Source organism: Thunnus albacares, chromosome 7 (assembly GCF_914725855.1).
Source record: "Thunnus albacares chromosome 7, fThuAlb1.1, whole genome shotgun sequence".
NCBI classification, from domain to species: Eukaryota; Metazoa; Chordata; class Actinopteri; order Scombriformes; family Scombridae; genus Thunnus; species Thunnus albacares.
In genome coordinates, this window is record NC_058112.1 from 27,561,601 (window position 1) to 27,581,715 (window position 20,115).

Below are 20,115 nucleotides of genomic sequence, written 5' to 3' on the forward strand. Positions count from 1 at the left end.
TTTTTTTTTTGCTCTCTTCTGTCATTCCCTTTTCTCCCCTCTCATCATTCTCACAATCTGTTTTTCACCGACTGTCCCTCCCTTCTTTGGCTTTTCCTCTTCACTGCCCCCTCCTTCCCCTCCCTCCCCTCCCCTCCCTATCTATCTCATGTGGTTCCCTTTCTGTCCATCAATATCCCTGATCTTTCTGTCTCTCCATCCCTTTCTCCTTCCTCAGTGAGTTCTCCGGTGGAGTTGTTGATCAGTCAGACTCTCTGCTGGGTCCACGATGACCTGGACCAGGTCGACTTCTCCAGCTACCTGCTCAAAGTCTGCGGCCAGGAGGAGGTGCTGCAGAAGTGAGTACACACAACATGAAAAATTATTACTATGCATCTCCAAAACACTAGCCTCCTAGGAAATGGTGGGGGGTGGGGGGGGGGGGACAACTTTTTCCATGCTGACCTGCCATTTTAGTTTATAATGCGCAGGGTTTTAAATAGATTTGTTTTCTTTTGCCTCCCGTCACTAGTTTCCCTCTCACTATATTTTCCCAATCGCTCTTTATTTGGCATCGCCTCAAAATCATGCACAGAAAGGACTGGCGGATGTTTCTACATCTTGCCCCGCCTCTGCCCTCTGCCACCATGGAAATTCACCTCTCCCTCTAATCTGGGATACATGGGAATGGTTTACTCCCATATCAGGATTTAAAGGCACCAGTACGACCAAAAAGCTGCATATTTGACCTGTCGTTCAGCATTATGACCGGCTGAAGAGATGAGTGTTTTTGTATGCTGTGCGAGCATATACTGTTACTAATCTTCATAACCATGCACTAGCCATACTGAGAGCGCCCGTAAATCACTGCAAGCAGTGCTTTATTTGTTTTTGTCAATTCTTGTGGTAACCATGGAGATAATTAGGGATCTCTTTTGCTTTTTTTGTCCTCATTTTGGTCCGCCGTACACTGAGGAAAAACTTGCAAACCCTATTCATAGACTGGGAGGCATTGTATAAAGACCTGTAAGTCATGACTATAACGGATGCCTCCAATGATTACATCACCGCTGTACCTGTAATTAGTGCTGCTCAATTATGGCAAAAATCATAATCAAGATTATTTTGGTCAGTATTGAGATCACGATTATTTAACAAGATCACTCATTGACTTTGGAAACATCATGTATTTATTGACCTTAACTTTCAATATAATTCAACTGAAAACAAATAAATGTAAAAAAAATTAGATAAATAATATATAAATATATAGACATTTAAATAATGTAAAAATAAATTAGATCAAAATAAGATCAACTGTGTTGCAGTGCACTGCCTCAACCTACTGAAAACTCCTAACATTTGATAATGTTAAATGTAAAGTTGGGCTTTGTTGTCGGCTCCCAGACTCATTTTAAAAAGGGCAAGTGAGAAAGAGAGAGAGAGAGAGAGAGAGAGCAGCTCTGGTCAAGCGAGCTAGAGAGTGAATGAAGAGAGGGAGCAGCGGTAGCGACAACAACGCCGAAAAAGAAGAGAAATAAAACGTTATGTCCTGATTGTTTCATAGCAAACAAAGAGAAATGTCCTCCCCTCACCCTCAACTGGTCCTAAATCGATACTAGAGCACTTCCTTGTTTTGTGAATGAAGCAGCACACAAGACAAAACGAGGGCATTGTTGCGAAACAGTATGCAGCATAATAATGTTTTATCTCGATTATCTTGTTTTCATATTGGAAGCCAAAAGTAATTGAAAATAAAATTTAATTAAACACCCAGCCCTACCTGTGATCATGGTAAATAAAGCCTTCTCAGGATGAGGCCTGAAGCTATGACACATCTGCCAAATCACAAACGTTACTTGTTTTCTGCAGATCATTTAGAGTCCCAGCCACACCAGTGATATAGTTAAAACAGTAGCAACTGTAATCCTTCTATACAGGCTTTTTGTCATTTTGTTCTCAAAATATTGTCCCCACAGTAACCTCTCACTGGATGTGATCCAGTCAAACCACAGCTTACACAACGTTGACGTTACACAAAGCATTTAAACCCGAGCAGTCTGTGAGATAGTGTATAACTCGCCCCTTGTTGTGGATATTCTTGGCAGGAAGTGCTTTTTACACATCAGATCTTGGCAGCGGAGCCCGAAAGCTAATTTTGGTCTCTGGTTACGGGTAAAACTGCATTATATCACAGCCGTAGAAAGGTTTTTGATTCTGATTGGGGAGAGATTTTTCAAAATAAACACACGTCACACGGTGTAAATAGTGTAATCCCCCAAAATATAAACTAAGCAATAGTTATTTTACATTACTGTAATGTAATGGTATAAGAGGGATAATCAACTCTGATGTTAATTATGAAAAAAAAAACAAAACAATCCACTTCACTGAAGGAGTTATTAATCTCTGCATTGTTCCTTTTTTTCCTCAATAAGCCCTCATCATCATCCTTAAAATACAGTAAAGTGTGATTCTCATAAATATTGCTTCTCTGTTGTCCTGTGCCATAGTAAACACAGCCTAGGCAGCCACGAGTACGTCCAGAACTGCAGGAAGTGGGAGAATGAGATCACATTACAACTTCTCTCTCACTCCACCATGAGAAGGGACTTGGCGCGCAACGTAAGTCATTCTATCACGTTGAGCTCATATGAACTTTATGGGGGAAATTTTACCAAACAGTGAAATAATACATTTTCAAGTTGTGCCACTAAGATTCAGTGTTTTAACCTCTGTCCCGCTGTTTGAAGCACTGGAAGCATCCACCCACCGTTAATCCTCATTGGCTGATGTGATGGTCTCTGGTTTATGATGATGATGTATCCCTCAGGGGCTAGGCACCCGCTCACTTGACCGTTTTTATGTGCTCGGTTGGTAAATCTTAACTGTTTGGTTTTTTTTCTCAGGCGGAAGATGATAACGCTCCAATACACTTAGAGAAGTACCTGGGTCAGGTGGAGAGGCCATTTAAGGAGAATGTCACCAGGTATGAAGGAATGTACTGACGAGAAATGAAAGGTGTAAAAATAATTTCGGGTTCATTATGAAACTGTGGCAGAACAAATTAGGTAATTAGTAGGTAATTAATGGGAAACACTGTGAGAATACAGTTGCAGTGTTATGAAGGAACTCGTCTGACTCCTTTCAGAGATTTATCCAAGATAAAGATATACAAGTTTACACGGTTTCTTAGTTTGTGTGCTAAACATATTTTGTTAAGTTTATTGTGCAGGCTTGATGAGGGATGAATAAATAAGGGCGGCTACTGCTTCTGGAAATAGTATTTTTATCTGTAGTATTATGACAGCTAATCTGACTGTGCTGTTTCAACTCTGTATGCTCTTTCTGAATTACATACAGCTTATTTATTTGTCTAAATTACATACAGCTTATTTATGTTTCTAAGTTACATACAGCTTATTTACTTTTATTTTACAAAAATATTCTACAGACCTACAGTAATGGCAAGTTATTTTTGGTTAAAGGACCATTTCGCTTATTTTCAACCTTATCTCTAGCTATCCGAATAAGGGATTGCCTGCAGTTGTTACCAATGTTCTCCGTGTTTCTGGGGTGCAGCTGCAAAATCTGTTATTCTTCCGGCAACAGCGCCGTCATTTGACGTTTACAGTGACGTAGTTGGAGACAAGGAAGAACAGCAGGCTATTTCAGTTTGGATTTCTAGTCTACGCCTCTGGGTAGCCAGGGGGCGTGCTCTAGATGCCGCTCAAAAACAAAACTTCCTTGTTCTCTTCGCTTTTATTGCAAACTAACTACATCTCCAACAGTGAAAATGGCATCCCAAAATATGAGTGCAGAGGATGTTATGGATGAGGATACATTTTTCAGTGTTTGAGCTGACTCAGATAATCAGCCGTATTTTTTCGAGTCAGAGTACATGATCGAAGAAATGCGGCAGAGCGAGGCCGAGGCTGCATTAGCCATGCAAGAGGAAAAAGCTCACATGCAATGCATCCTGGTACATGTAGGCACTGCTGGCACAGCTCCGCCAGCAGGAAAACTCAGCTTTCTCATTCAGGCTTCAATTGCCTACATTTACCATCAACACTGATTGGAGAGCCGCATAAAACGTGGCAAAATTTCCCTTTAACGAAAGTACTTTGTGTTCTCTGTCCTGATCTGATCAACACTGATAATAAGTCAAATACTTTACAGTCTCCCTCTTCATTCCTTACCTCTCCCTGTGTCTTCCTCCAGACAAGGCCTGGCCGACTATCTGGAAGGCTATCACAATCAAGTCAGCATCTGCCTACAAAACGAGGTACATGTGGTCCCTGTGCAGGTCTGGAAAGTTAAGGGGAATAGGATGGAAAATGATTTTGATGATTTGCAGGTCTTAAGTTTGGAAAACACACAACAATCAAGTCTGGAAATTTGCCATTGCAGTGTGAATTGCTCGCCTGTCCCTCAGTTCGTCAACTTTACAGCATGACAATATGAACTTATAGTTGTATAACAGCAAGTTATACGTCATATTCAGTATCTGCAGTGTGATGTGTAGGAGGGTTTTGATTTTTGAAACGGAGTAGTGTGTCGCTACCCTCTGTGTTGAGTCTAATTTAGCCTCTGGGTCCCATCTCTGATGCTACATCTGACTGCAATAGACTTTAATTGAATAGTAATGAAAGAATTTTTTTTTTTTTTTTATCAACTCTCCTGAAGGTTTTTGTGTCGAATCAAATACTTCACACACAAATGTTAGTAGACCACAACATTCATTCAGAAGGCATGCTTTCTGGAAATGGCACATCTGTTTTTCCGCCAGTTTGGGTTTTTGAGAAGTAATTGAATGCAGACTGTATGAAAACAGGAGGCTAAACTTCACCCAGCTTCAACTGAACTTCAACCTGAGGATGGCATCGATATTTATTCGAACGAGCCACGACTGAATCGTAGCGAGTACAGTAATTAATGTACTTTTCGCATGCTGTTCTGAGCCTTTTTTTACACCGACGTGCACACAGTTAGCCGGTTGTATTTGGAAACGCCGAGCAGATTCAAATCCGTTTGATGAATTGTCGGTAGTTCTCTCACAAAGGCCTCCTCATGTGTCGTTCGTGAGTTTAACAATCGGTTCGACTGTTTGAAACCAAACTGAAAACAAAAGTACAGTTGAGGAGGATATCCTTGTCACAACAAGCCATTATGAGTATGTGAAGAATGATACAGTTGTAACGCACATGCTATACCAACCTGCTCTGTATCTCTGTATCTAGAGCACCCAGTATAAAACAGTGGACCGGGTGGTGCAGACTGTGAAGAACCTGTGCTGCGCTCTGGATGAGGTGGAGACCCAGGCCATCACAGAGGCGGTCAAAAGGCTGCGACACTCTGTCAACTTACCCAGGACACGCTCACCTAAGGTGGGCTCACACGTTCTCACATGTTCATACATAATGTTGTTTAACATGTATGATTGTCTTTCTGAGACCCAACTTGTTTTACCTTGTAGATGGGATCCACATCATCTGGTCAATCATCAAATGGTAAGAATCTTACAAACATAGTCTAGACACTGCACTAATTCCAGTACACTCACTTTATTTCCCTTTACAATAATAAAAAATGATAGTAATATTTTTTCCGTATTACTTGCTGTCCAAAGACAAAAAGAAAGCAATTCTCTGCCTGAAGCTGCATTTTTGAGTGTTCACAGCTGTTTTTCTTTTGTGATCAAACTTAAAGTAAATCTTTTAAAAGGCTCGTGTCATTAGTCCAGTGCTTGTACATAATATTTTAACAAAGTTTTTCATCCTTTGAGCAAGCATAAACCTTTTCTTGCAAGATGAATTATATTGAGAGTGACTTTTTTTCATTCAGCCGTTCTAATTTGATGCATTTACAATATCTGCAGTGTCATCTAGGGATGTACCAATCCAACCTTTTCTCTCCCCATATTGATTCTGATGCCAAAACTCAGGATATCTGCAGATACTGGATACCAATCTGATTCCATTCTGCTCTTTTTTTTCCCCAAAATTAATTTGTGTAAAACATCTACATCACTGCCTGGAATTCATTGTAGTGCTAAAAACGGTGATGGTGATCCCTTGTGACTGAATGAGAGCGACTTAGCAGAAACAGTGAATTTCTAGTGACAAGTATTACCGTGATATCCCCGCACTGACCCCTACCTGACCCTGACAGGTCACCCCAGTCCCGTGGAGGAGAGCATGTCCCTGCTAACACAGGCTGTCTACGACTTGGCCAAGCTCTACCTTCGTTCCTTCTGCCCGCCATCCACCTCCTACTGCTCGCCTCCCCTGCCCAACTCTGCAGACGGAGACACCGTGGAGGGGGGGATGAGCAGCAAAGAAGCCTCTGGAACTACAGACCACCTCCAGTTCACCCTTTTCGCCTTGCACGGCGTCCCGCCCAACTGGGTCAGCAGGTAAACTCAGAGAGATGAACACAGAACCACTGCTATAAAGGCCATCCATCAAAATAGTTTTACAAAAAGAGTCAAGTGTCTCAAAGTGCCGATTCAGCTTCACATCAATAAATCCATGTGTAATGACCTCAGGGTGTATTACCACATGAAGCATGTAATAAATGTGTGTATATTACATCAGAACATTTGATTCTCATCCAGACTTTCTTGTGAAATCTTTATATGTGTGGAGAAATCTATCCTTTGCTGTAGAGTAATTAAAACCTCCATTCATGCATTTGTTCTTGTATGATCAGCCAGTATTATCAGTGCCGCCCACATGTCACTTAATTGTGCTTTATTGTATTTCCTCAAATAAAAGACGATAGTGAATTAAAGCCGGGTCTTAGATAATGGCTGGGAGTGTGGTCGACACAAACAGATAAATAAAACAGGCCAGGGAAAAAACAGGGAATAAACTCCTTGTGCCTGTTATATAATGTGCATGCTAGTTAATCATATCTAGTAGTTATGAGTACATGCGTAGCCCTCTAGCCGACCATCACAGAGACGGGAGGGGGACGGAGGAGACGTGTTATCGTTTAAAGACGGGGATAGTGGTGCATATTTTAATAATAATGACAGCAGTGACACTACATGAGAATGGATGACCAGGGTAACTTGGCTAAGAACATGCATCCATGAATATGCTACAGCTAAGTGGTGTGCTGACAAAAGCGCTAGAATTATTGTTCCACATGTCAGAGTAAACGGATTACTGGTTATGCAGTAACAAAAATTTAACAGAGCAAATGGAAGCAGATCAGAAAACAAGGTTTTGTACTAAAAATATGAGCAAAATTCTTATCAAACAGAGGAAATTAGAAATAAAGACGTCTCTCTAATATAAACCTGCTTCCAATAAAGGCCTGGTACCCTCTGCGGTTGAGGTAAATAAAGGCCCGAGTCACTATTTGAGGAAAAAGGGTAAGCAAGAAAGGGTCAAAGATGAAGACACAAGGCAGTTTGGAATTATAATCACTAAAGTACATCTTGCAAGAGCGCTCGTAGGATAACGAATAACTGGTAAGCAGAAAGGAACAGAGCAGAATATTTCTCTGACACCAGAAAATTACAGCACAGCGTCTCGGGCTCTGTTGTCACAGTTGTCTTTTTTTTTTTTCTTCTGCCAAACAAACGGCTCCGGTGTTGTACCCCGTGTCTTATTTTTCCATGCCAGTGTCCAATTTCCCCCTGACTTTATCTCCTGTGTGTGTGTCTGGAACAGAGCTGAGCCAAATTTTCCATTCCCAGCTCTGTCACGCATCAGTAACCAGGATCAGTACATTTCTGGCAAGTCCCTTCACAGTACAAGGATCCCGCACAGGTCTGGAAGTCTAGAAATGTATGGGAAAGTGTTTGATCCTTTTTATTTCAGGCAAAGAGATCAAGAAATTTCAAGGTTTAGAAATTTGTCTCCGTCATTTCACCTGTTGTCATCACAGAACGATAATCCTCAGCTGTAAACGGTCTTAGTCGTTACTTTCGAGGCACAACCAGCATGTACGACCAGGTCTTTGAGAAGAAAATAGAGGTCTTTGACATTTGCTGTAATGCCTTCCATGGTAATTTTCTTGTTCAGCCAGTGAGGCCTTCATAAAGAGAGGAACTGCTTAATAACGGGCTAATTTACTCCAGCGCTGCCTCTTCCAGCAGCTATTTTAAGCCAACACCAAACATTACTGCAGTGACAGTCATTCCAAAGACACCTCCATAAATATTTAGCCGCTCTCAACCCAAGGCCAGAGAGAGATACACACAGCGAATACAGTGTTTCTCAACCCAGATAAGTAGCTAGGGCATATCAGTTATGCTGTGGTGTTACTATAACGCTCCCCTATCGAGCTCTGAGCATTTGGCGTTGTTGTGGCTAGCGTGTAATCCATCTGGAGCCTCAGTAGATGCCACGGCATTGCCAGCATATTGAGACACCATGGCTAGCGGTGGAGCTGCCAGCCCAGATGGCACTGAGCGGCGGATCAAGCCTGTATTAGTGAAAATGCGAAACTGATGTGCTTGTATTTTCACCCTCCAGTCACAAATGTATCTGTTACTGAAACTAATTATTTATAAGTGTGGTTAACTGGTGCAACTAAACGTAATACTGGGTGTGACTGATCTGTTCTGGTTCTTTTTGCACATCTGGAAGTACAAATTTTTATATACAAGAAAATGCACATTAGAGTTTTCTCTGTAGCTGTTATTGTTATTTTTTTCTTCAATATATTCACATTTATTAATTTTGCAGACATCTTCCTTATATAAAAGCCCTAATATTTGATATACAGTACATTCATATACAGGGGTTATAGATGAATAGTCGTAACTTGTAATACTATATAGTTGTAAAGCCCCTGCGTAGCCACCCACACAGGTGTTTTCAATAATGTTTCCTGATTAGACCTCTTCTCAGGTCTGTGTAGGCGAGTACAGGCTGTGCTCGGTTCTCCTTCTGCTTCTTTACAGTGTGTTACCATTCTTGTGTGCCTCGGTAATAACATTAACAATGGCTGCGTGATTGCTCGCTGATTCGGCTCGCTAGAACTTTTTGAGAGAGTCATCATTAATGTTATCAGTTCCACCTACGCTTGTCAAAATATATGCAGTGAAATCTGTTATCTCTGGTGATCTCATTGTGGATCGGCCCGAGTCGGGGCAGCGGTGGAGAAACAAACGGTGTCAGGAGAAATCTAGGTGGGGGAATCGTTGCCCTTGCCCCTCGTTACCACCACTGAGGTCTAGAGCAAGCCTCTTAACCTGCAGCTGTTCCAGCTGAGCTGCTCGGTGATCAGCAGATCAGACTGTGGTTTGACTGGACAGCTTTAGGTGTGAATTCGTGCAATCATGTGAGTGTGAACAGGGCCTTCCTGAAAGAGACCTGTAATAGGATGTAAAGTCTCAAAGCGCCTCCTACACAGATGTTTTCACTTGTTACCTAATTAGACCTCTTCTCAGGTCTGCGTGGGCAGGTACAGAAGTCTAATAGGAATAACTGAGAGAACGAGTCTGTTAATACTGGTACATAGGCATCAATGTCATCAGTGGTCTGATTTGGACTATTAGGTTGCTTGTTCAAGTCCCAAACTATTGGGAAAGTCAGGTCGGGGAACTTGAACAAGATGCTGATGACCCTTCCTTAATCACATATGAATCCAGTCGTTCCCAGGTGGAAGTCTGCTTAACTGTATCGACGCAGGACATTAAAAAAACTAACTAAATGAAAATGTTACATATCTTAACATAAACATATAATGTATCTTATATGAAACCACAGTCATTTAGAAACTCCCTTTATGATTGGTTGACATGCATTTAATGAGTGCCAGTGTGTCCTATTACAGCACTCCTGCAGCAAATGTCACTGTGCTTTATTTACACCAGCTCACCTAACAAGCATCATCAGATTTTTACTGTTATAATGATTTTTATCAAATCTACTGGCATTATAAATACCTGGCAGAGCCTCTAATCAGCCAGATAATGATTCATTACAGACACAGACACAGTTGCATTATGTGTTGTGTTGTGTTGTTGCAGTTATGAGAAATACTTCCTGATGTGTTCCCTTACCCACAATGGCAAGAACTTGTTTAAACCGATCCAGTCCAAGAGAGTGGGCACGTACAAAAGCTTCTTCTACCACGTCAAATGGGATGAACTGTAAGTGATTACCTCTCCGCTCCTCTCCTCTCCTCCATTCTACCCCGTTTATTTACCATTTTTTAAATTTTTGAACCTCAACAACAACTTTGCATTTATATATATATTTATATATTTTTATGTATCATTCTTCCATGTTGCTGACACTGTCCTTGCTACTCCCAGGATCAACTTCCCCATAGCAGTAGCTGTGCTCCCACTGGAGTCCACACTGAGCCTGACTCTATTCGGGGTGCTGAACCAGAACGCCAGCGGCTCCCCCGACTCCAACAAACAGAGAAAGGCTCCAGAGCTGCTGGGCAAAGTGTCTATGCCGCTCTTTGACTTCAGACGGTAAGAGAAGAACAGTTGTTTGAGGCTATACTGTGTGTCAGTCGAGTGAATGTCGCACTTTTAATAGAATATTTGAGAGTTCAGTGCCTGGGAATTAGCTAATTTTTATGTTAAGATCAATTCTTCATCAAATTAGGTGGATGATGTATTTTACTTTTTTTATACATTTATGCCATTTAAGAGATTTTCAACAGTTTTTTCCTTTATATTAAACAAAGGAACCTATACTCTTTAACTTTAGATGAGCTGAAAACAAAACTGACAAATCAGTAATGACAAACACTCGTAGTTTTAGGAACATGCAGCTATAGAAAGTCGTGGAAAGGTCACGATAGTTTACATCCTTGCCACGGTGTAAGGAATTCTATTTTGCTTACGCCTATTGTTTTGTTTTTTTGTTGTTCTTTATTGCTGACTATGTTTCACAGGGTGCTCGCCAGGGGCAGCAGGCTGCTGTGCCTGTGGATGTCTAACCAGGGAGTCGCTGCTGCCGCTGGTTCTACCGGCAACCGCAAGAGGATTCCCACAGAGAGAATCATACTGCAGGTAGGTGGTGGTGTCAGTAGCATCAGTATTTGTAGAGGTCATTTGTAGAGGTCAATAAAAGTAGCAAGTGTACTGGTATTCATTGTCAGAGTAGTATTGGTAGATTTTGTAGTAGTGTTAGTGATCTTAGTAGTAGGCAGTAACCAACTAGTAGTAGAAAGGGACAATTTTGGGACAGTAACACATGTATATGCAATAGTAGCAGTCATAGTCATGTACTGGTGGTAGTAGAGGTGGTAGTCCTGGTGGCTTTAGTAGCAATAACACAGTATTTTTTTATAATACCAGTTCTTCTCAAACTGCGAAATAGAAACTCCCATTTTCTTAAAAATAGGAAAGAACATTTGTGAAGAAAAACTTGTTTTTGAACAAATGTGTCTTCTGGAAGTTACCTCATAGAAATAAACGGATCCCAACTTTGATATATGTGTGTTACTGTCAGGTGGACTTCCCCAACTCAGCAGTGGATGTTTTATACGTGGGACCCAAGGAAGCTCCCAGCCCAGAGCCCAGCACCCTGGAGGAGCTGGACCCAGACCTCCGACGCAAACTGGAGAAAATCTGCAGCCGTGCTTCCAACTTCGGGTACAAGAATCTCTCTCTCACGTTTCTTAAAAGTTGAAATCGGGAGACTGTGATGCAAAATTTGGATCTGAAAGTAGACATCATAAAACTTCTAAGGTTTAAAGGACACAGCGCAGTGTATGAATACTCCATTTCTGCCAAGTCTGTTCTGCTAGATGCCACTAAATTCTACACACTGCACCTTTAGTGTATCAACCGTCTCGGCTGTTCGCTTCACTTCAGTTCTTAGAGTTTGTAAGGGAAATTTGGTACGATTTCAAATAAAAGGGCTGACATCAGTCAATGCCACCAGAGAGGTGGTCCTCATGTTGCTCGACTTGATGTGCAAAACAGACGGTCTGAGCAAAATGTGCTTCTTGTACAAGCACAGGAGGCCAGAAGAAACTGCTGGATAGTGTATTAACTTCTCAAATTGTGATTATATGCCCATGTGGACATTTGAACCGTTTAAAGCTGTTCTTCACTTAAAACCTCAAATATAAAGCTCAGTCTGTCAGCCTAATCAAAATTCAGCCTCTGTGGAATCAAAACCACACTTTTGAAAGGTGGTAAGACTTTTAACGTTGAATATATACATAGAATATATAGAATGACTGTTGAATACACATTATAATCAGCAAATTGTAGTCTGGTCGGGCTTTTACTAGACTTACTGTACTTAGTGTTATCAGAGAACCGAAAACATGCACAGAAACACTATTTCTAGTTAAATTTACCCCTTTTAGTAGACAGTGTTTTGGCTCAAGATCTCAGACCACCCAAAATCTGTCGGATTTGCTAGATTTAAGAAGAGATTTTAAAAGAAGCCACTGACTTTGCCAGCCGCAGTTCCCCATAAACGCCTGTATGTTGTCTGCTCCAGTGTGTCTGTTCTCCTCCAGCTGCTCCAGGCACAGCTAAATGCTCTCTTATGCCTGCTGCCAGCCAAATCTCCTCCACTCTGCCAACATCCATGAGACTCAACCGGCACTTTAGCACAGAGCGCTCTCTTACTGGGCCATCTCTTACCGCCTGCTTTCTATCCTGCCCATTCATTTCTCCAGCCTCTCTGGGCACAAGACTTGCGGAGCTGCAGTTTCACTAATCTGTCATGTGTTGTTTATGTGTGTGTGTGTGTGTGTGTGTGTGTGTTGCTCCATCAATCCCTGAAGGGAAACTTATTATTTTTATTACTACAGGAAGGTCAGAGGTCAGGGTCAGCTACATACCAGCAAACCCTTGCATTAGTGGAGATTCAGTGTCTCGCTTTACAGGGGTAAAAGCTCACTGACGGAGTAATTTAACCCCGAAAGGTTTTTTTTTTTTTTTTTTCAATAAGTGAGAAGTGAAAGCAACATGCCAGAGACATACTTAGAGTCTCACAGTGCATGCTCTCACTGTACTAGAGGACAGGCACCAACTAAGAAGTGTTAGACTTGTTGAATAGTGTTAAAGATATTTGATTTCGTAGTTGTTGAGTTACCATGTGTCACATGACTCTCGATATGAGGCAAAACACTTGATATGATTGTAATCTTATACTTCTGTTTGTCCAGAGAAGGTCAGTAAAACACGTCAGCTCTGTCGGCCTCGGAGGATTTCCACTGGAGAGACTGGAACTCCCTCTAAGGGGGTCTCGATTTCCTGATCAAATGCAAATTAATTGAATTTGTTGAGCAAGAGTAGAGAAGTTCTCCTTTGCTTATTCTGTCCATATTTTGTCAGATACTCTGAGAAAATGTGCATCTGTGACTTTATAATCACATTACTGTCAATTTCTTTTGCATTTTTATTGCTGTCTTGATTTTGTATCATGTGTATCATGTATCATCTTTGTCTGTTTTAAACATTATCGTAGTTCTCACCAAGTAAACTCCGCATTTGGACTCCGTTTAAACTTGCTTTTGGTCAATTTACATAGTGTTGAATGATAAATGTTTCTTTTAACACTGACAAAAGACTAAATATCGAATTTTAGTTGGTTAGACGTGAGGCATAAATCTCATCTAAAAAGTCCAGCTGACCATTTTCTTTTAAATAATACAGTTTATTACAGTTTCTCTACGTACCATCCCATCCACTTACCCTCTATGTTCTCCATCTCTCTCCAGGCTGAAGAGGGCAGATCACCAGCTCCTATGGGACCATCGGCTCCACTGTCGGAGGGACCACCCCAGCAGCATCCCTAAGGTGCTGGCCAGTGCGCCCAGCTGGGACTGGGCCAGCATGGCTCACATCCATTCACTGCTGCACCACTGGCCCACGCTGCCTCCCGTCACTGCACTGGAGCTGCTCGACTCCAAGTACGCGCTCACATTTAGTTCCTGTGCATACATTCAGTCTATAGCGGCACAGATCCTTATATAGAAAAAGCGTATTTTACAATGCAGCAAAAATGATGAAGAAAACCAAAACTTTTACACTGTGCCGTATGTTTTTGTTGTTGTTTTTTTGTCATTGCATCTGCAAAAATTAATTTATCTTGAATGGATCTGAATTTTAAATGCCTTTTCTCCTGTTTTCTTAATTATTAACTTTGTTTTAATCCACCAATTGATTGATTGATTGTGTGTGTGTGTAGGTTTGCAGATACAGAGGTGAGAAGTGTGGCTGTTAGTTGGATTGAGAAGAGCAGTGATGATGAGCTGGCTGACTACCTGCCACAGCTAGTTCAGGTACAGCTATAGATGCACACAGAAATACACAATATATATGCACTCACTCGCTCACACTACTATCACGTGTTTACTCGCCCAGTCGCTCATCCTCTTATACACTCAACTTCAGTCTCTCATATGTTCACTCTTTCACAATTCCTCCATCTTTAAGTCTAACTCACTTCTCTCTTCCGTCTCCTCTCTCCAGGCTTTAAAGTTCGAGTGTCACCTGAAAAACGCCCTCGTCATGTTCCTGCTGTCCAGAGCACAAGGCAACATTATCATTGCGCACTACCTCTACTGGTGAGTCCATAGCAGCGCTGAATAATCAACCAGCTGTTAGAGTTGTTTCCAAACAAACATCTAAAATGAAATGTTGCAAATAATGAGTCCGATAGCTGCCGAAGTGAATAAACAGGCTTTGGGAACATCCGAAAAAAACATTCACCACAAAAAAAATGATGTCTTTGATGAGCATGTGGTGCTATGCTTATGTTTTTCATACCACAAAATAAATGTAGAGTATTTTTTCTTTCTCCACAAACAATTATTTGTTAATCATCTAATTCAACATATGATTGAATTGCTGTTCTTTAAGTTACTACTACTTTAAAAAAATAACGATCTTACATAATGTTCCTCATTTTGTTGCTGATCACGTAAAAACAGGCTTAAGGGAAACTTAGCGTCCGTGATGAAAGCGTCCACTGAACGTCAGCTGTTGTGATGCGTATGTGATGTCTGCAGGCTGCTGAAGGACTCTGTGCAGGATCCTGGTTGGGGACGACGATACGAGCGGGTGCTGGGTGCCCTTCAGTGTCTTTGCGGAAGCAAGCTGAGAGCAGAACTGGAGAAACAGACTCACCTGGTCACGCTGCTCGGAGCCGTGGCCGAGAGGGTCAGACAGGCCGGAGGGTCCACCCGGCAGGTCAGTGTCTGTGTGTGTGTGTGTCTGTGTGTAGGCGTCATCTGTATTGTTGTGTGTGTTATAACATGTTATAACAGTGTTTTTTTTTTTGTATTTTTGTGTGTTCAGGCTGCACTGCAGGAAGGTCTTGAAAACGTCCAGAACTTTTTCCAGAGGAACAGCTGCCGTCTGCCCCTCAGCCCCAGTCTGGTGGCAAAGGAGCTAAACCTCAAGGTGACACACACACACACTGACACACAGACCCTCAATGAGATGAAATAAAGGCCTCAGCAATACAATATCCTCATTTTCCTTTAGGGTCATAATGTCCACAATCAGCTATTCTTTGTATTGTATTCGGTTCAGTGCGTCTGCCACATCACACTGGATATACCTGATCTACAGCAGTTTTAAAGTCATAATAGTTGCATATAATAAGAAAACCCTCAACTGAACTATTTGCTAGCAAACAGGAAAACAGCCACATACTCTTAGTTGAACCTCGGTGGTTCAAACCACTGAGGAAATGAGCTCATTAAGCCACAGTCTCACCAAAATATAAAACACATGCATGCATATATTCTGAAATATCTCCTGCAGATATTCATCATGGATAACGAGATGCTTCGGATGTCACATTCCTAACGTCTGCATGTATTCTCCTAAGGAGAAGGAGGAGCTGTACTCTAAATAGTTTTTAATCAGACTTTCCCTTGGTGAATCAACCTGGCTACCTCTGTGGTTTAAACAGTCTGCTTACCCACTTACATACATGGACATGAGCCAGAAATAATTTAACATTTGTTGAAAACACCAGACACAAATCTGATGGCCTGCGCTCGACAGTTTGCTGAAAAATAGGTTGTTTCATCCCGGTAGAGTCATTTGATGATGACGTTTTTGGAGAAGCATAATGATTACGTGATGTACAGTATATGGTATCTGGATAGCTTTAAAAACATCTCAAAAGAAATCAAAGATGCAAAGAGAACAATAAAGTACTGACTCATGTTGTAAAGCTGCATCTTAAAGGCAACATAAAAGCATGATGTAATGCATAAGATAAAGTCATACTCATATGTGTTTATGTTTGCGTAGGCCTGCTCCTTCTTCAACTCCAACGCAGTCCCTCTCAAGCTGGCCCTGGTCAACGCCGACCCACTGGGAGAAGAGATCAATGTTATGTTCAAGGTACAGTACAAGGACTCCTACTCTCGCACGAATGCAGAAGATGAAACTTATGAACAGACATCAGTATTGTTTCAAACAATACCTGAGGACTGGTTCTTTTGTGTCTATCACACACATGCCATGAGTTTACAGTGGGGAGCTGTCATCAGATACATTTCTAACTTGTTGTTTACATGCCTGCCGTCTGAACACTGCGCCCCCTGGTGGTTAGAGAGAAACCAATCTGATAAAAATAAAAGTGCAGTATGTTAGCGTGATTTGTCTTTCTGTGTTTGTGTGTGTGTGTTTGTCAGGTGGGAGAAGACCTGAGGCAGGACATGCTGGCTCTTCAGATGATCCGCATCATGGACCGCATCTGGCTGCAGGAGGGGCTGGACCTACGCATCGTCAACTTCAAATGCATCTCCACAGGCAAAGACAAAGGTAACAGACAAGCATGCACAGTCAGACAACCGTCAGTCAACTTGTATTTGTAACATCTCTGACCAAAGCGCAGACATGCTGTAAAACAGGTCAGGAGTAAACATAACTGTTCAGGAAGTAAACAACCTTTCTGTTTATTTGTCTGAAATGAAGGCCACAAGTAGAACAGATAAGCTATTACTGAAGTATTACATCAGAAGAAGGAAGTAGAGTTGCCATCAACAGACAGAAACCAACATGTTGAAATGTTAATAAACCACTCACAAAAAAAAAACAACTTATATAACATTATTACCCAAGGCGATATAATGCCATTTTGAAAGGTGACTTACGCAACTGACTTCTGTATGCTTGCAGTGTGTTAGTAAATTTGCAATGTGTGTTTTCCAGGCATGGTGGAGCTGGTGCCATCCTCCGACACGCTGAGAAAGATCCAGGTGGAGTACGGAGTCACCGGATCCTTCAAGGACAAACCGCTGGCCGAGTGGCTCCGCAAGTATAACCCTGCTGAGGACGAGTATGAGAAGGTACACAAATACAGAGCCATATATATATATATATGTGTACACTGTTAAACTATCCCTTCAATCCCACCGCATATGCAAATAGCAAATTAAATATTTCTTACACATTATCATACTTACTGCACCGCTACCTATAATATATATTACTTCTCTGATATCTCATATATAATGAATCTCAGTTATACAACTGAGCTGCTTTTTAGTGTCCTATAATGCAATGTGATGTGAAAATTGGGGGGGGGAAATGGCTCACATATTAAAACCATAAATTTCTGTTGACACGATGATTTGATGGTGGAGGAGTTAAAAACGCACAATTTATGTGCTCTTGAAAGTTTATAGCAGTTGTAGAACCGTATGACCTTTGACTCCTATAAATGTGAAACCTTACTCCCTTCTCAGAAGCATTGACCCTAAAAAGCTACCGAACAAAATTTGACCCTTAAACTAAGCAGGAAGCAGAAATAAATGTGTTACTAGTGACATGCTTAGATGGCGTTTTGCTGTTTTTTTTTTGAGACTACAGTTGGTTATGGAAAGTCTGGAAATATATGGAAAATATTTTTTTTTTATTATTATTCTTGAGTCTGCTAGAAAACATCTGGAAAAGTAGGGAATTCCTCTCGTCTCTCTGGTCAGAAGCTTCACCTACTTCTCAGGCATTTTTTTGACGGTTGCCCTCCGCAACAAGACCAGCCAACATTACGCTATTTTCTTAAAATGTGCTTCACACTGAATATTCACACCCCGGCTCTTCCCTTCTTCTTTCCAGGCATCAGAGAACTTCATCTACTCGTGTGCTGGATGCTGCGTGGCGACCTACGTGCTGGGTATCTGCGACAGGCATAACGACAACATCATGCTGCGCTCCACAGGTCACATGTTTCATATCGACTTCGGCAAGTTCCTGGGACACGCCCAGATGTTTGGCAGCTTCAAAAGGTGAAAATCAAACATGTTGATGCATGTTTGTGTGTGTATATATATGCGTGCAGTGATCATCTGATGAAATATGCTTTCGTGCTCTATGAGAGTTTAAAGGTTTTTCCCTGAGGGTGCGCCTGGATCTTTATTGTTGTCTTATTTGTTTTATTACCAGGTAATAAAACCAGGTGAAAGGTTCTATATCAGCTGATTTCAGTGGGGAAATCTAACATATAATATAATGTTGTTGGCAGATTGGGACAAAGGTTGCTTCGCCAATGAAAGTGATGAAAGCACTCACACTAAAGTTGTCCCAGTTGTACTGTAAAGGGAATGACTCAGCGAGGACAGGCATATGGTTTTGATGTCATCAATAGTAAAGTTGATCAGAAGGCCAGTCTCCACTCAGTGACCCACTATTCCTTTTGTTGAATTGTTGAATTGTCTGAATTGCAGATGCAGGAGCTATTATATTCCTACACAGCAAGATTAATGTGTATTTCCAGGCATGACCTGGTTCGTAACTCGCACATTCACACACATTCCCTGCTGGGATCTGTCCAGGTGGGCTGCCCTACAACCACACTCTTCTATTTTTAGGCCTTTGAGCATCTCCACTGAAGTAATTACAGGCTTTGTAGTGACTTATTTAAGGGCGCCCATGTGGTAGTGTCGCGCATTCACATTCCCAATCCAGAATTTCTTTGGGATTTAAAGCGGAGACAATATTCTTGAACTTATTCGCTGACCCTTTTTAGAAGCTGAATTTTTTGACCTTCTCTCCCATCAGGGACCGAGCTCCCTTTGTTTTGACCTCTGACATGGCGTACGTCATCAACGGAGGCGAGCGTCCCACCAGTCGCTTCCAGCTGTTTGTAGACTTGTGTTGCCAGGCCTACAACCTGATCCGCAAGCACTCCGGACTCTTCCTCAACCTGCTGTCACTGGTGAGGCAGGACGCACAAACACACACACACAAGCAATATACACTATTGCATGGTTACATGAACTCTCAGTTATATATTTACAGACAGTCACATGCAGAAGATGTTTGCTTTAATGTTGCACAGTTTTGTCAGGATTGAAGGAGTGGCTATAGACTAGTTATTCTATATTCTTGCATCTTTATTCTACTAATTTGCCATTTTTCTACCTTCAGTTTCTTTTTCTTTGCCGCTTTTCTCAGTAGATTTGACCTCTTTTCTTAAAGAGTTCTCCTAGTTTAGCTGAACTGTTTTCTTTTTGCACCTGCATGAGCCAGAATAAAAAGATTTGCAAGCCATGAGTTGCTTTGCTTTGCTTTCCTAATAAATCAACGTGCTTCACTGTTGTCCTGGAAATGTCTGTTTATAGAGCGCGCTGTAGTATAAGACCTCTTCATGTTGTCTCTCAAAAGAATTGCTGCTTTTTATTGTATTATCTAAATTGGCAAGTGTATTTATATCACATTTTCTTCTTTCCATGAGACATAATAATACATTAAAACAACATTTAAAAGACAATGATCAAAAATGGAATGAATTCAAACCATTTTTATTTTCCAAAATCATTCTTCATGCAAAATTATATTGATATTCTTAAATATGGATGAACACTATTTTGAATATCTTAATCCTATCACTACATGTAGTATATATACTGTAGATATTATGTAATAACTGTCAATATACATGATGGGCCATAAGTTGGTAAATCTTCTAAGCTATGTTGGAAATGAATACCTTAAAAGATGTGTTTGAATTTGTGAGTTAATCTCTTATCATGGGTGTGTGTGTGTGTGTGTGTGTGTGTGTGTATGTCTTAGATGACGTCGTCAGGCCTCCCAGAGCTGACCGGCTCTCAGGATCTAAAGTATGTGTTTGATGCTCTGCAGCCGCACAACACAGACGCTGAGGCCACTATCTTCTTCACCAGGTGAACACACTGACTTATTGTTCTCCCCCCGATCCTCAA

The 20,115-nt window shown here is 41.4% G+C and overlaps 1 protein-coding gene across 1 annotated transcript in view; it reads left to right on the top strand.

Moving 5' to 3' along the window:
• The window catches only part of pik3c2a (phosphatidylinositol-4-phosphate 3-kinase, catalytic subunit type 2 alpha), a 48,542-nt gene that overhangs the window by 23,747 nt on the left and 4,680 nt on the right, over window positions 1-20,115 (top strand). The window contains exons 5-26 of the mRNA XM_044357206.1: window positions 218-338; window positions 2,493-2,604; window positions 2,889-2,968; window positions 4,201-4,264; window positions 5,220-5,366; window positions 5,456-5,489; window positions 6,151-6,394; window positions 9,971-10,093; window positions 10,259-10,426; window positions 10,855-10,972; window positions 11,415-11,557; window positions 13,648-13,839; window positions 14,118-14,211; window positions 14,402-14,496; window positions 14,941-15,121; window positions 15,230-15,334; window positions 16,199-16,291; window positions 16,585-16,714; window positions 17,105-17,241; window positions 18,011-18,180; window positions 18,953-19,109; window positions 19,967-20,076. Of these exons, the coding sequence (XP_044213141.1) occupies window positions 218-338; window positions 2,493-2,604; window positions 2,889-2,968; window positions 4,201-4,264; window positions 5,220-5,366; window positions 5,456-5,489; window positions 6,151-6,394; window positions 9,971-10,093; window positions 10,259-10,426; window positions 10,855-10,972; window positions 11,415-11,557; window positions 13,648-13,839; window positions 14,118-14,211; window positions 14,402-14,496; window positions 14,941-15,121; window positions 15,230-15,334; window positions 16,199-16,291; window positions 16,585-16,714; window positions 17,105-17,241; window positions 18,011-18,180; window positions 18,953-19,109; window positions 19,967-20,076 (2,818 nt within the window). The remainder of the gene's footprint in view (window positions 1-217; window positions 339-2,492; window positions 2,605-2,888; window positions 2,969-4,200; window positions 4,265-5,219; window positions 5,367-5,455; window positions 5,490-6,150; window positions 6,395-9,970; window positions 10,094-10,258; window positions 10,427-10,854; window positions 10,973-11,414; window positions 11,558-13,647; window positions 13,840-14,117; window positions 14,212-14,401; window positions 14,497-14,940; window positions 15,122-15,229; window positions 15,335-16,198; window positions 16,292-16,584; window positions 16,715-17,104; window positions 17,242-18,010; window positions 18,181-18,952; window positions 19,110-19,966; window positions 20,077-20,115) is intronic.